The sequence below is a fragment of the Sinocyclocheilus anshuiensis genome, unplaced genomic scaffold, assembly GCF_001515605.1.
Source record: "Sinocyclocheilus anshuiensis isolate Anshui unplaced genomic scaffold, SAMN03320099.WGS_v1.1 scaffold278, whole genome shotgun sequence".
NCBI lineage: Eukaryota > Metazoa > Chordata > Actinopteri > Cypriniformes > Cyprinidae > Sinocyclocheilus > Sinocyclocheilus anshuiensis.
The window spans coordinates 2,412,465-2,427,271 of NW_015546072.1; the positions used below are offsets into that span (position 1 = coordinate 2,412,465).

The 14,807-nt window shown below is 37.1% G+C and overlaps 1 protein-coding gene across 14 annotated transcripts in view; it reads right to left on the minus strand.

Annotated features, from left to right (window-relative positions):
• Positions 1-14,807, minus strand: part of kcnt1b (potassium sodium-activated channel subfamily T member 1b) — an 86,036-nt gene that overhangs the window by 3,279 nt on the left and 67,950 nt on the right. For 4 of the 14 annotated variants that reach the window (XM_016501142.1, XM_016501138.1, XM_016501134.1 and 1 more), the window contains 14 exons: positions 14,396-14,501; positions 13,615-13,787; positions 13,083-13,154; positions 12,857-12,991; positions 12,597-12,708; positions 11,809-11,910; positions 10,420-10,503; positions 8,147-8,275; positions 7,853-7,873; positions 6,616-6,910; positions 5,265-5,327; positions 3,263-3,292; positions 2,463-2,474; positions 2,002-2,086 (listed from right to left, as the gene is read on the minus strand). In XM_016501142.1, coding sequence (XP_016356628.1) covers positions 2,002-2,086; positions 2,463-2,474; positions 3,263-3,292; positions 5,265-5,327; positions 6,616-6,910; positions 7,853-7,873; positions 8,147-8,275; positions 10,420-10,503; positions 11,809-11,910; positions 12,597-12,708; positions 12,857-12,991; positions 13,083-13,154; positions 13,615-13,787; positions 14,396-14,501 — 1,419 coding nt within the window. Of the gene's footprint in view, positions 1-2,001; positions 2,087-2,368; positions 2,475-3,262; positions 3,293-5,264; positions 5,328-6,615; positions 6,911-7,852; positions 7,874-8,146; positions 8,276-10,419; positions 10,504-11,808; positions 11,911-12,596; positions 12,709-12,856; positions 12,992-13,082; positions 13,155-13,614; positions 13,788-14,395; positions 14,502-14,807 lie in introns of those variants that run through there. The other 10 variants (XM_016501135.1, XM_016501132.1, XM_016501144.1 and 7 more) reach the window with 7 other exon arrangements.

The following is a 14,807-nucleotide window of genomic DNA, read 5'->3' on the forward strand; positions in this document are numbered from 1 at the left end:
ACTAGAAATCAGTGGTTAAGTTGTATTTACAACACTGTTCCAGAACAGTTCAACCCAAATATTCAGATGTGTCCAGCGCATTTTATGGAGGACTGTTTCTTGATCCTGGTAGAGTAGACTACAATGCCGTAGTCTACAGTCTGTTCTGACTCACAGACTGTAAGTACGTTTTTTATATTTAAAGAATTTGCCACTGATGATTCAAACGCGAGTTTTGAGCAGTGTAGGGTAGCGCTTGTTGTTTGTCATTTCTCCGATCACAAGACATGGTGTTATGTTTACGTGGCGCGATGCAACGCGTAAAAATACAGTATAAGTCATTATAATCCGTAATTATATCCCCACTGGATGCAACAAATGCCTCGTTTATAATGGGTTTTAATGTTTTTGTCTCGTCGCCCCGGCCGGGACAAGGCATCACAATATGGTAAGGGGCGTAACATTTCCGTCACACGCTTGAGGTATTCGGTCAATCACAACGCATTGGATAGCTGGCCAATCAGAGCACACCTCGCTTTTCAGACCAATTAGCTTTGTAAAAATCGACGCGTTTCAGAAAGGTGGGGCATAGAGGAGAAACAATAATGTACAGTATGTGTAAAATAATGTGTTTTAACCTTAAACTGCATAAACACATTTCATTACACCAAATACACAAAATAATGTTCTTTTTAGCAACATCATATGACCCCTTTAATGCCTTCTGCATGGCCATATTTTAGATCCCTTAATTCCCATACCTAAACTTAACAACTATCTTACTAACTATTAATAAAGAAACTAGGAGTTTATTGAGGTAAAAGTTGTAGTTAAACGTTAGTTAATAGCGGGGTATTCCCACCCCAAATGCATGCCAGAAGGTAATATGACGGAAAAAAATGCTGATGATGTATTGACTTTTTTAGTGCAAATGCTGTCTTGCTGCCAAAGGCAATTTACACTCTACCCATCACTGTCTGGTTGAGTCAGACAAAACTGACCTGACCGATCTGAGCTTCAGTCTGCCAGATGAATCTCCAGTCACATTCATCTTGTTCTCATCACAAATAATTTTGAACAGCGGTTCTTAATCCTGGTCCTCATGACCACTCGCTCTGCACATTTTGTATGTTTCTCTTATTGCTTTAGAAGTTTGTTCCGTTAAACGTAAGTGCCAGTGCCCTGCGAGGTGGACATCACAGGATATTCTGCCATGATTCCAGTTCAAAAGGAGCACATATGTTCCATTCAAAGGGCATTAAAGTGCGCGAGATGTTACTACAATGCAAATCTCATGATTACGGTTAAATAACACTTCACACTTCAATAGAAAGTTTTGTCTGTGTGTGAAGATACTGCGCGCAGTGGTGTAGTGCAAATCTGTGTTCTTAAATGGCCGATTTGCTGTGTGCAGGGAGTAGTGAACACTGTGTAGGGACCATGTCAATTGGAACACAGTTCATTCATGGAGCTCTCTTCTAACAAGCTGGTGATCTGAATCAGGTGTGTTAAATGAGAGACATGCAAAATATGCAGAGCGGGGGTTGTGAGGACCAAGATTAAGAACCGCTGATTTTGGAGATGCATTTATTTTTATAAAAAATGAAGAAAAAGTGGAAGTAAAGTACCAAATAGATATCGCATAGGCCTATAATTGGTATAAACCTCACACTGATTGGACGGGCTGGCAACATGTTTGGCTCATGAAAATGTTTTTATAATTGCATACTGTTCTATATTGTATGTACAGTATTTGCCACTATTTGCAAGTATAAATAGCATCTAACACCATTTACACTAAATAAATAGCACAAATTAAGTAGCATTTAACACAATTTGCACTTAAAGGCAAATAGCATTAGCCAAATAAATATTTTATAAATATATATTTTATTTATAGTTTCATTTTCTTCATACTACATCTACAGACTTATAAATTGTTTACTTGTCACATTTAACTGGAAAATAAGTTTCACAACATTAATAAAACTGCACACGTCCCCCTTAAAATATGCCACTTACACAATGTCATTGAGCTCTAGAATGGTGTCTGGAGGAGGGTTTATCAGCACATATGACAACGTGTTCTGATTATCATTCATTTCATCTGCAAGAGAAAACAAAACACAGTATCACTATCATACTTAACCCATATCAGTTCTTAATAATTTAAAACATTTATTCTGAGAAATTATCCGTAACATTTATCTCTGTTCCTACTACAAATAAAACTATGCTGTTGACGGATTAAGAATAGCCAAAAAAAAAAAAAGCAAAATTGGAAAATATATTAAACCAAATGTCCAAAATATATGGAAGGCAGTTGTTGTGTAACCCCACTGTGTTTGGATTTTTTTGGCTGGGTTTCTGAGGCTTTGTTGTATTTTACCTGCTTGTAAATGACTGAGAAGTGTGAACCTTTGCAGGTCTGGAAATAAGGGACTCAAGACTGGGACAAAGTGCCTCTGCTTCTCCAAACCCACCTGTTTGAGCCACTTATAGCGCCATGCCAGGTAAAAGAGAGAGAAGGGCTAACCGTTACTGACAGGGCATGGCTGCATTTACGGAACGCCCATGCAACCGCAAGCGATCCCCATGCGTGGACGCATGCAGACAGGGACCGCATCCACCCACGCATTCAGTCTCACAATCAATCAATCAATCAATCAATCAATCAATCAATCAATCAATCAATCAATCAATCAATCAATCAATCAATCAATCAATCAATCAATCAATCAATCAATCAATCAATCAATCAATCAATCAATCAATCAATCAATCAATCAATCAATCAATCCATCCATCCATCCATCCATCCATCCATCCGTCTTCTGCATCATAACCACAGCTGACCCAATGAAAGTGGCTCATTGCCATGCCAACACGCAGCCCAAAGTCAGCAAACACAGCGAGACCGACACACACAGATATAAGCATGCTTAGAGGATCTGTCAGGCCCACCAAGCCAAGGCTCGACCAATCAGAGTGAAGCAAAAAACATTAGTAGTGTGGGATTGGGAGGAGTCAATAGCCAAATGCTAATTAACCAATTACACCAATGGGAAACCCAAATACTTCTCCCAGTATCACCCCGTTAAAAAGAATTTAAAAAGCTGTACATCAGTACAAGCAGACTAACAAGTATACACCTAAATACCTGCTCTAGATGGACCCTTCCGACAAAGACTGAATGCTTTCTACTCCACTCTGTCCAAACATCCTGGAATCAAAAGCCCTCACTCATCATATCTTATATCAATGCTCAAATGCCAGTGAGTACCTGCAGTACCCTCTGTCATGTAAGTACCCTCTTCAGTTCGTACCAGAGGAGAAAAAGACAACTACATCACTGATTTAACTATAAAATCAGACTTCATTATTTCAGAAACAGGTCAGCACTGGTGTCAAATGACTGTTGTTCAGGAGCATGTTTTTGCAAACATAATGATACAAAATCTTAGGTGTGATACTGCTGATTAGGTCAGAAAACATTGAATAAATAATAATATTAAATAAATACTGCATTTACGTAAAAAATACAAAGTCTGCATATACTGTATATTACACCCACACATAGTCTATGCAGAATAAACTTGTAGACTTTATCCATAATTGTATTTAATTAAAATGCTATACATTTTCTTTATCTTTTGCATTTATGTACAGTATAAGCATGGAATAATGTACAGGCATCACTGCGAAACAAATCAAAACAAAACAAAAAGGTTTTTATTTTGCAGTAATGACTGGCTGACTGTGCATTATAACGATTATTACACAGCTATTTAAAAAATGGATGTGAAATATGAATTTGAGCTGAAATGACTCAAATGGGACAACATTAAGTTAAATAGCTTAGTGGTCATTATATAAGACTGGTGAATGCTGCAGTTGACCAATCTGAATCAAATATTACAGTGAGCTGTGTAATAATGAATTATACATAAAAGCAAATTTGATTATAATGATATCAGTTGGCTTTACAGATAAGCACAGAGGCTGTTCAACCATGTTTCTAAATCATACTCTTTTTGTCCAGCGTCATTATAATATCAATGGCCAGCAGTTTCCTGTGGTCTGTTTTTAATAAGATAAGAGGAAGGCTCATTGAACATAGACTAGCCTAATGATGATGTCATCTGGAAAAAATGTTGTAAAAAGAGAACTACAGGCAGCAGACTTTAGACATTTTCATGTAGAAAGAAACTGTCAGCCAGGAAAAATGTAAGAATCAGGTACATTTAAAAAAAAAAAAAAACTGAATTGCACAGAATTTTCAATGTGAAAGAAAATTAATTAATAAAGGCCTGTTAAAGGAATAGTTTACCCACAACTGAACATTTCCTGAAAATGTACTCACCCTCAGGCCATCCAAGATGTAGATGAGGTTGTTTCTTCATCAGAACAGAGATCACAGAGGATCTCACCTGGACCACCAACCCCATGTCACTCTCCAAGAAGGCACAACAGCGCCTACACTTTCTCCGCCGGCTGAAAAGAGCAAGTCTCCCTCCACCCATCCTCACCACATTCTATAGGGGCACCATTGAGTGCGTGCTGACCAGCTAATGACAATAAAGCTCAACTTGACTTGAACTTGACTTGACTTGACTTGATTTGGAGAAATCCAACATTAAGACATTTTATACCAGTGCTTCTGGCCAACATATCAGTCCATAATCCATAATAACACTTCCTCCAGTGAAAAAGTCCAACCTCTGTTGTCCTCTTACAACACAATCCACTGACATATTTGTTTAGAACTATTTTGGACTGTTTGAGTTTTGTAAACAGTGCTTGATCTGTGCATATTTCACCCCCGATTCAGACAAGATGGCTTTTTCACTGGAGAAAGCAATATTACGAATAGAGGACTCATATTTTAGCAGGAAGCTTTTCACTTCACAAGACATTAATTGATGAACTGGAATGCTTGTGGATTATTGTGATGTTTTTATCAGCTGTTTGGACTCTCATTCTGACGGCACCCATTCACTGCATAATTCACTGCTGAGCAAATGATGGTCTGAGGGTAAATTTTCATGTTTTGGGTGAACTATTCCTTTAAAATGCCACGAAGCGTTTTCCTTTGGCTTTCAGTGCTTATCCTATTAAACACTATTGATGCCATTCTAATTAATGTCACTGGACAAACTGAGCAGTGGAGTTTCCAATTGACATCCGTCTCCAGAACATCAGGTTTCATTCAGCTCATTACTCAAGTGACTTGATCCACTGGAACAATCCTATACTACAGGAACAGTGATGTTGGGTGGATTTACCTTGCAAATATCCTAGATTTACTCGGTTCATCACATCACTTGCGGTTAAATTAGCTACGTCCTCTACAGCGTGTGGAGAAAAGGCCAAAGTGGAAAGAGATAAGAAAGAAAAGGTCAAGCAAGCAGCAGAGAAAGCAGCACTTTTTAAAGAGAAAGAACAAGAAAAATTCAGCATGCAAAAAACACATTCTCAAAATTATGGCTGCTAAGGTTTATATTTGTTATAGTTATTTAAAATGTCATCAATAACAGAACACTATGGTTTACATCTCATTTTTAAAGATAAAGTGCATAAATGTCTCTGTAAGATGAGACGGAGTAGTTTTAACATGAAAAAATACACTTCATCTTCAGTTTTCAACAGTATTTCTCAGGGTTGACTAGTGAAAAATAGAGAATGATTTTTTTGCAACATGGAGGATAGAAAGTGAGTAAATTTTCTAGAAAAGTTAATAGAATAAACAACAATGCAGGGCACACAAAACAAAAGTCAATGGTGATCTATCCTTCAACAATAAAAGATATTCATTATGACAGTATAAACCCACATGTTATAATACAGGAAATATTTCTTCTTAAGAACATCTACGATATACAGTGAAGTCCAAAGGTTTGAGTTGAGAGTATTAAGAAATCTTTGTTTATCTCTGGAAATACGTTTTGGGATATTGGTAAATAAATAAATAAATCAATAAAATAAAACAAATAGATAGTATGATGCAAAATTAAGATAAAATGTAAGATTCTACATGTTTTTTGGGTCACTAATCATATTAAGTAAATACATTTGTGATTATGTGACAGAAGGTCAGATGTTCTTGCTTCCTCTGGAGTTCAAGATGTTGTTTGTATCATCTCAAATCATACTGGAGAACATGATCATTAGCTTTGACCCAAACTTGTGGAGTTCATGCAGCTTGAACAATTTAAGATAATCATTAAAAATGTAATTCTACTCAAAACAGTACGTCAGTTACATCATTTGGATGTAAAGATGGTTTAGAATGAGAAAATAATGCATAATATAAGTACCTTTGGACCCCAGTGTAGATCTAAAAAAACGAATATTTGTCCTAAAGAAACTTTAAAAATATTCCCTTATGTTTCTTTAATCTGCCGTTTTCCTGTGACCCCTGATAAAGGATGTTTCAGATTAATAATTACTGATGCAGGGGATACAAGGAGACGCTATTATATGATTTACAAAGAGAAACACCGTGAAAACTGATCTCCAGAATAGTACATTTATAATAACGCACTATAGCAAGAAGACATCAATGTAAGGGGTTCTGTACCTTCAGTATTTTCGTAGGTACAAATAGAAATACTCACTTCCCCTTGTCAAACTCACCATATCCCACAGTGGGCAGCCCTAAGTGCTTCATGCGGTTCTTCACCAGCTCTGACAGCTCCTGTCTCTCTGAGCGCCGGTACAGGTTCAGGCGCTGTTGATTGATGTGTTCAGATCGACTGGGCATTTTGTTGTTTTTTCTGCTCAGCCGTCTCGCCCACTGCATGCTCTTCTTCCGCAGAAGTGGGTGCTCTGATTGGTCGCTCCCTGTGGAGTTTCTGTAGGCGGTTTTCTCTTTCCAGGATTCCCTGCGGTCCCGCGGGTCCTCACAGTCCTCCACAGACTCCTGAGACTGCTCAGCATGGAAACAGGTTGTCAACAGGTTAACAATGTTTAAGTGGCACGCCGATATTTTCATTGTCTGCTGGCTGAAGTCATTATGTTTTACCTTTTTTTTGTACCAGTTTTTTTAGCAGCTGAACAACTTTACTCTGGAAAGAAGCACTAAGTAATTACACATATAATTTTAGCTGACTCTAATTAATCTACTGACAGGATGCCATTAGCCTTGTCTACGTTTAAGGCCGTTCTGAAGTTTGGGGTCAGTAAGATTTTTTTTTTTTTAAGAAATGAATACTTTTATTCAGCAAGGATGCATTCAATTGATCTAAAGTGACAGTACAGATATTTATAATGTTAGAAAAGATTTCTGAAGACTGGAGTAATGACTGCTGAAAATTCAGCTTTACATCTCAGGAATAAATTACATTTAAAAATATATATTAATAAATATATTTCACAGTATTACCATTTTTACTAAATGCAGCCTCTGTAAGGATAACAGGCAAAACACTTTAATAAAAATGTTGGATTTAGCTTTAGTACAGTTACAATAAAAAGCAATTAATTAATTTTGGAAACAACAGTTTAATGTTACACTAACATTTTTCTCACAGAGTATAAATGGATATTTATACATAAAAATACACAGCCGTGTTTATATTTTAGAAAGGAATCCTCATATTTGGGGACCCTTAGCAGCAGAACGTTATTGAGTGAAAAAAATATTGAATGAAAAAATGACTTAATTCCCCTGTAAATAAACCAACTTACATTACTAAATAATTTAAACAACTGTTATTTATTTACATAGTATTTATTAACAAATTATACAGATCAGCAGCACATAATGAGTGAGTGAAAGTAATGGATGTTGGACAGAAAACAAACAGCTGAAACAGCACCATTGCATTAACATATGGCAATGTAGTTGTGAAATGGGGAGAAGTATTCTTACCTGCTTGCAAACCTCCTTAAACTGGAACAAGCAATAGATGTGAATGAGATGAGAAATGATTAGCACAAGGATTGCATAAGCTTCAAGTCACAACACCGCTAATAAGGCAGCCAGCAAAGCCATGATATAGACCAAAATAAAGCTGTAAATCTTGAACACTGCACAAGATTAAGTAAAGGCACAGTTACAGATCGTATCTGCTGTGCAAGCATCTGGAGCTGGATGAACCGTTTAAAATGAGTGTATTCAGCCGTGTCTGAACTCTCTGATCTCTTCCTCTTTATCTCATCTTACCTCGGAGGAGGAGAACATGTGAGATTCAGTGCGGTATATCCCAATGGGAATCTCTGCGCTGGATGAACACAGCTTCTGGAATAGTCTTCCGTACGTCCGGATCCATAAGTCCTCTTCCGTTACCTTCATCTGTTTCAAAAGTGAAGGGTGAAGATCATTAAGAAACATTCAGGCCATATTTTACTAAACTAAACTAAACTAAACTAAATTCACCTATTATGGATTTTTGAAAATTACCTTTCATGCAGTGTGTAACAGCTCTAAGTGAATGAAAACATCCTGCAAAGTTTTAAATCTGAAAGTGCACCATGTATAAAGTTATTGTCTCTCAAAAGAAAGAGTTGACTTTAAATCATTGAAACGAGTCGTTTTTAAAACGAATCCCAAGCCGTTTCATGGTGACGTTAACATGAAACATTAGCATATTGCCTGCCCACTTGTTGGTCTGAACGAAAATGCTAATATTGCCCGCCCACTTGTTGCGCGCGCAGACCTGGGAAAGCTTGAACTGGAAACTTTTACCCCCCGGAACGCGATTTTTACTGGGGAACCCCCCTCGAAACGCGATTGGGCTAGTTTTGAATAGCAATTGGGTGGGTTTTGTTGTGAAAACCTGGCAACCTTGCGGATTCCTGTGGATAGCATCAGGTGGAGAAGACGCTATGAGGGTAAAAAAATGTTTTGCTGCCAAAGGACGAGGCTGTGAAAAATCAATGATTAAAGTTCATTTTTACAGCAATGCCACAGCAGTATAGCCCCAACCCTGTGTTGTGTCCCTGTCATTACTGAAGACTGCTACAGCAACCCACAAACTCTCTATATGTGACGGGGCTTCCCCCGTGGGATATATACCAGTTCACATTTACAGCTCTGCGTGTTTGCTGCGTAAAACCATCAGTCAATTTTCGTGTTGGTCTGAATGAAAATGCAAATTCATTCTTTGCCACTAGGTGCCGCTTTTGGAGTAGTAAAATAGCTGTTTCCCTGGTAACGGCTGTACACAAAGCAGCACTGCGCTCACAAAAGCTGCTTTATCAAAGGAAACAAAGGAAAACCAGTCTCCTCTTGGCTTATATCGAAATCCTCTGACATTCTTCTTTACAAATCCTCGTTTTGTACTTCTAATTCTTGACCATTGTTTTGTTTTGATCTCTCCCCTGCGTTTCCGTGTTCGTCACTTCTGAGCGGCACATGCTCAAAGCTGACCTCATACGTCATTCCCCCCGAACTGCTTCTGTTCACAACAGTGAGCGCAAGCTAGATTCAAGTGATTATTAAGTTTTGAAGCACTGCAACACCCGCTGAGTGGCATTAAACGGCTTGAAAGAACAAAGACAATTTTTAATATAACTTTGACTGAATTCGTCTGAAAGAAGAAAGTCGTATACACCTAGGATGCCTCGGGGGTGAGTAAAACACAGTCTAATTTTCATTTTTGGGTGAACTAACCCTTTAAGCATTGTGATTTAAAAACAAGTGATTTAAGCCATTGAAACGCAAATTACAGCACTATATGCGCGAGCTGTCTGTTTCTGAGCGCGATTTCTGCAATTGGGTCGGATCGAGGTCGGGTCATGTTCACACCTTAAACGAACCGTACCAGAGTTTGTTTGGAAGCGGACCGAGACCACCTCTTCAGCTGGGTCTCGGTGCAGTTGTTTGGTCCGCACCTGAGTGCGATTGCTGTAGAGTTCGATTCAATCGAACCAAACATGACAGGTGTGAATACACCCTAAATGAAAATGAAAATTACCAATCGGACCAATCTCCGCAGATTAGCGTCACGCAAAGGAGGGGTTTGGAAAAATGAATCGTTGAGCGAATCGTTTGGGAGTCGTTGAGCAAGCAAAATAAATGCATATTATAAGACAATGAAAGTATTTTTTGACCTTGCATGCATGTCAACCTGTTGTTGGGGACTCCCAAAACCAAAATACGAACCGTTCATAACCCATAATAGGGGTACTTTAAATATTAATAATTTTGAATAAAGAAAATTAAGCGGTGAAAAATCATATCACCCATATCGCCCATCATATCACATACAACCTAAGCCTTTAAAACGTGATGATATTTTTACACCATCTGCCTCATTTCAACACTACTGACAGCAGCAACAGATTTGTGGATGGACAAGGTCAAATAACCAGCTTTATGCATTTTAACTGAAATAATGGCTTGCATAATGTATGCAAAACAATGGCATGCAATGATGCCAGACGTACTGGCTGCTGAGGGTGTGTGGGTGTGTTTTTGTTTGTGATTACACTTACAGCACAGAGGTAGCCAGAGCCCGGGGTGGTGTCTAGACCGAGCAGGAGTCTTGCAATGAGAATCATATAGTCCTTCACAAAAGACTAGAGGATAAACAGAAACTACATAAACACAGAAACGGTCCCCAGAAAGCACACAGATGATCACCAGACCTCACACAATCAATAAAGACTCCACAGAGACTCAGTGCCTGAGGGGAGCAAAGCAGGATCACAGTCTACTGCAAATGCCACTCAAGGTACTCTGTTTCTATCTACTGCACAGAAAGGTGAAAATCTGCCTTTAGTTTTGAGCATCAAATGTGTGGAGAAACAAAATATGCACTGCACACACAAATACATATTACATTTATTTTAATGTGGGAGGGACAATGACCCATCAAGCTGAACCTGAGTTTATCTTTAACATTGGCTGAATTTATCTTTATGTTTTTGATTGACAAATACTGTAATTTTTTAATAATTAGCAGCCCTCCTTTTGAAGACCCCTAACTTAATATAAAAAAAAAAATCAAATATGCCATATACAGTGGTGTGAAAAAGTGTTGGCCCCCTTCCTGATTTCTTATTTTTTTGCATGTTTGTCACACTTTAATGTTTCAGATCATCAATACATACATACACTATTGTTCACAAGTTTGGGGTTGATAAGACTTTTTATTTTATTTTGTTACTTAAGAAACATTTATTATTATCAGTGTTAAAAACAATTGTGCTGCTTAATGTTGTTCAAACTGATAAATTTTTTCAGGATTCTTTGATGAAAAGAAAATGTTTAACTCTTTAAGAGGTTTCTTGCTCTCATCAAGGCTGTATTTATTTGATCGAAATACTGTAAAAACAGTAATTTGTGATATATTATTACAATTATTACAACAAGATAACCTTTTTCTCTATTTTCACATAAAATAGAATATATATATATATATATATATATATATATACATAAAATTGTATTTATTCCTGTGATGGTAAAGCTGAATGTTCAGCAGCCATTACTCCAGTCTTCAGTGTCACATGATCCTTCAGAAATCATACTAATATGCTGATTTTGTGCTCAACAAATGTATTTATTATTATCAATGCTAAAAACTGTTATTCTGCGAACTGTAAAATTTGATGAATTATTAGATGAATAGTTCAAAAGAACAGCATTTATTTTAAATAGAAATCGTTTGTAACATACATTTTATTGTCACTTTTGATCCATTTAATTTGTCCTTGCTGAATAAAAGCATTAAATTCTTTAAAAATAAAAACTTACTAACCCCCAAATGTTTTGAACTGTAGTGTACTGTATATAATATATATTCATAGATATCAGAGAAAACCAAATTTTTCACATCTTGGTAGAGGATTAGCAGAAGTTGCATCTGATCTATTACCCACCTGATAAAGAAGAGTATCCAGCATACTAATACTGAACACTCTGCCTGCAGCGAATGGGAGGCGGAACATGAATGCCAGATTAGAGCCCTTATCTCTCTCTATCTGGAAGAAAGGGAAAAAGATCACAACAAAAGATTGATGGCTCTTTCCACCGCTGACGATTTAGAGATTTTGAGACCATCTGGCAATTTCTTATCCAGCATTATCCCAGTTTCGGTATTTTCAGGCATTTACAGCCATTTGAAGCATGCAATCATCACAAATACACCATACTTAAGAATCACTCAGAAAGATTCCTAATGCATCATGTCATAATAAATTTGTAGCATTTAAGCAAAGTTATTTCATATCATAGAAAAGTCTGAAATGTAGTATGCTAATGTTATGCCTGGTTAGAGTAGTTAAATTGTTTACTTGCAAGGAAGAATAATTATAAACTATTATTGGAGTCCAAAAGTCTGAAACTCAAAATCTAATTTAAACCTGGAAATTAAAAAAATAAATAAAAATAAAACAAAGAAATTAACAACAAATAATTTAGATTATTTATTATTATTTCTGCCCTAATTCTAGATCATGTGATATAAGGTTTTACACAAACTAATGGAGTCCATGGGGCTTGAATCATTCTCAAATTCATTCAAATTTTTTATTCAACTTTACACACTGTTATGATCAATATAATTTACAATGACTGAAATAATAAGTTCTAAAAATTAAAAACATCTCAGACTTTTGGACCTACTGTAGATGTTTAGTGAAATGGTGTGGTTGTTAAGATATGACACCTTTTCAAGTTTGGAGAGAGCCAAGGAGTAGCAGTCTTTGGCACGAAACTGCATGAATCTCATATTAGAAGGATGGGTTAGTTCAGTGATTATGCTGAGACTAGGAAACAACCTAGTAGAGGACACAACAACAGGAGAACAAAGACGAAAATGAAGTTTTGCAGGAAAAACTCAAAAGTAATTAGTACCTAGCTAATGTAGAGAAAAACATCAGCTTGAAGACAAATACAACCAATTTGCTGTTAGAGGATACAACGTACCTGAACATGGTCTGCACGTTGACTATGGTTTTAGCATCTGCCATGTAGTCTTCCTCTGCACTCATCGTGCTCTCCTTATCCACCACCACCAGGTTATCAGCGTAGATGATGCCACACTGCAGCAGGTTATCTAAACTATGACAGAAACCAGCACAAATGGACCATTCAGACCAGACTAAAACCCATTTTGGATTGTGTTTGTGCAGTGAAATGTTTAAAGACCTACTTGTCAATGGTACCAGCCATGTAGTACACCATAGGGAAACAGCAGATGGCTTCAAGAAAATGATTATCAGGCCTGGAAATGGAGGGGAAGAGCAGTTTGAAAATGCTAATCCACTCACAGCTGCAGTTTTAAAGTTCTTAAAGGTTTGGCACTGGCAAACAACCTTATAAAAATGTATTCTCAGGGTAAAAGCTTGTGCAAAATGCAGATTTTGACACATCTCAGAGTTGCCATGGAAACTCTGAGGAAGATTCTACAATGTGACTGTACACTATTTTGCATTACTGAAAGGAAGAATATGTGGCGCATAATGAACAACACTTTTGAAAGCGTTTAGCATTAGAGAGCAATATAATACATAAGGATTTCCATCTAATACATGACAGAGTGTGAACTGAGATTTGTTTTTTATGCAAATATGCCTGGAAGTATTTTTAAGTGGTAAAGTCGGGTTAAGCAATGCTTTCGAAGTCTAAAGTCATCACTATGAACAGTAACATGGGCTGAAAAACTGATGAGGCAGCTCGCTCACGGATTATCCAGCAGCAGCACAATGGGATTCAGCTCTTTCCGGGGTCGGTAATAGGCACGCAGTGGCACTATGAAGTTGTACAGGCCATTTCCCGCTGTCTCAGCAGAAACGATAATCAACTTGTTTTTGAAACCATATGCCTTGGCATCTTCAAAGCTATTGTGCCGACAACCCTGCAATCAAAAACAAGTAAAATGTTTAGTGGACTGAAATAAATGATACAGATATCAGCTCTAAATGTATGCCACACACACACACACACACACACACACACACACGTTCTTAAATGCATCATAGAATGTTGCAATAAATACATAATGCATGGAATACATACAGTATTTTTTTCATGTAAAATGAAATGAAACAAATTGCCACAAAATGAAAAACCTCAGGAAATATGAATTGAAATACATGCTATAAAAAAATAAAATACAGTGGACAACATCATTATATCATTAAATTGAAAACATCATACATTCAGTAAATATAAGCATAATGAAAAGTGAGTTCAAATAAATATGGTGTGAAATGTATTTATGTAAAATGAAAAGTGACCTGAAAAATGACATGATACCCATTTCTTTGTACTTTTATGTATTTATTGCTAAAATGCATGACAAATTAATTAATTCAGACTGTTAAATCCCTCCACATAAATATACTAGCATTACGTAAGTCAGTAAAAACTTCACAATTTATCTTTCATCAAACTATGCCACAGCAATGGATTAAGCTGAATCGCTTTCAGTATTTAAGGGTGAATTAAGAGTTATACACTCACCTTGTCAAGTCTTAGGCAACAAAACGGCGCCTTTTGCTGCAAAAGGTGACAAAGAGTTGGGGAGCTTCCAATGTAAGGGGAGTTTGGAGGATAGCCTTTAATACACCTTGAAAAAGCAGAAGGATATAAAATGTAACAAGTATGAGTATTAATTAGCACATGATACAGCTCATGAACCCTTGACTGACATCAATCAGTCTACAAAGGCTTTATTTTTGAAAGCATTGCATGTAAATGATCAGTAGATGGCACTGTGAGAGCACTGAAGGATCAGCAGCTCAGTACAGCAGAGCAGGGATATTCACCAATTCACTCTGCTCACCAGAGAAAGCATTAGAAAATACAGGAGTCCTGCGGCGACTCAGTGCTGTTCTGTCAGAGATTTAGTCTTTATCAATAGTGTGTGTGTGTG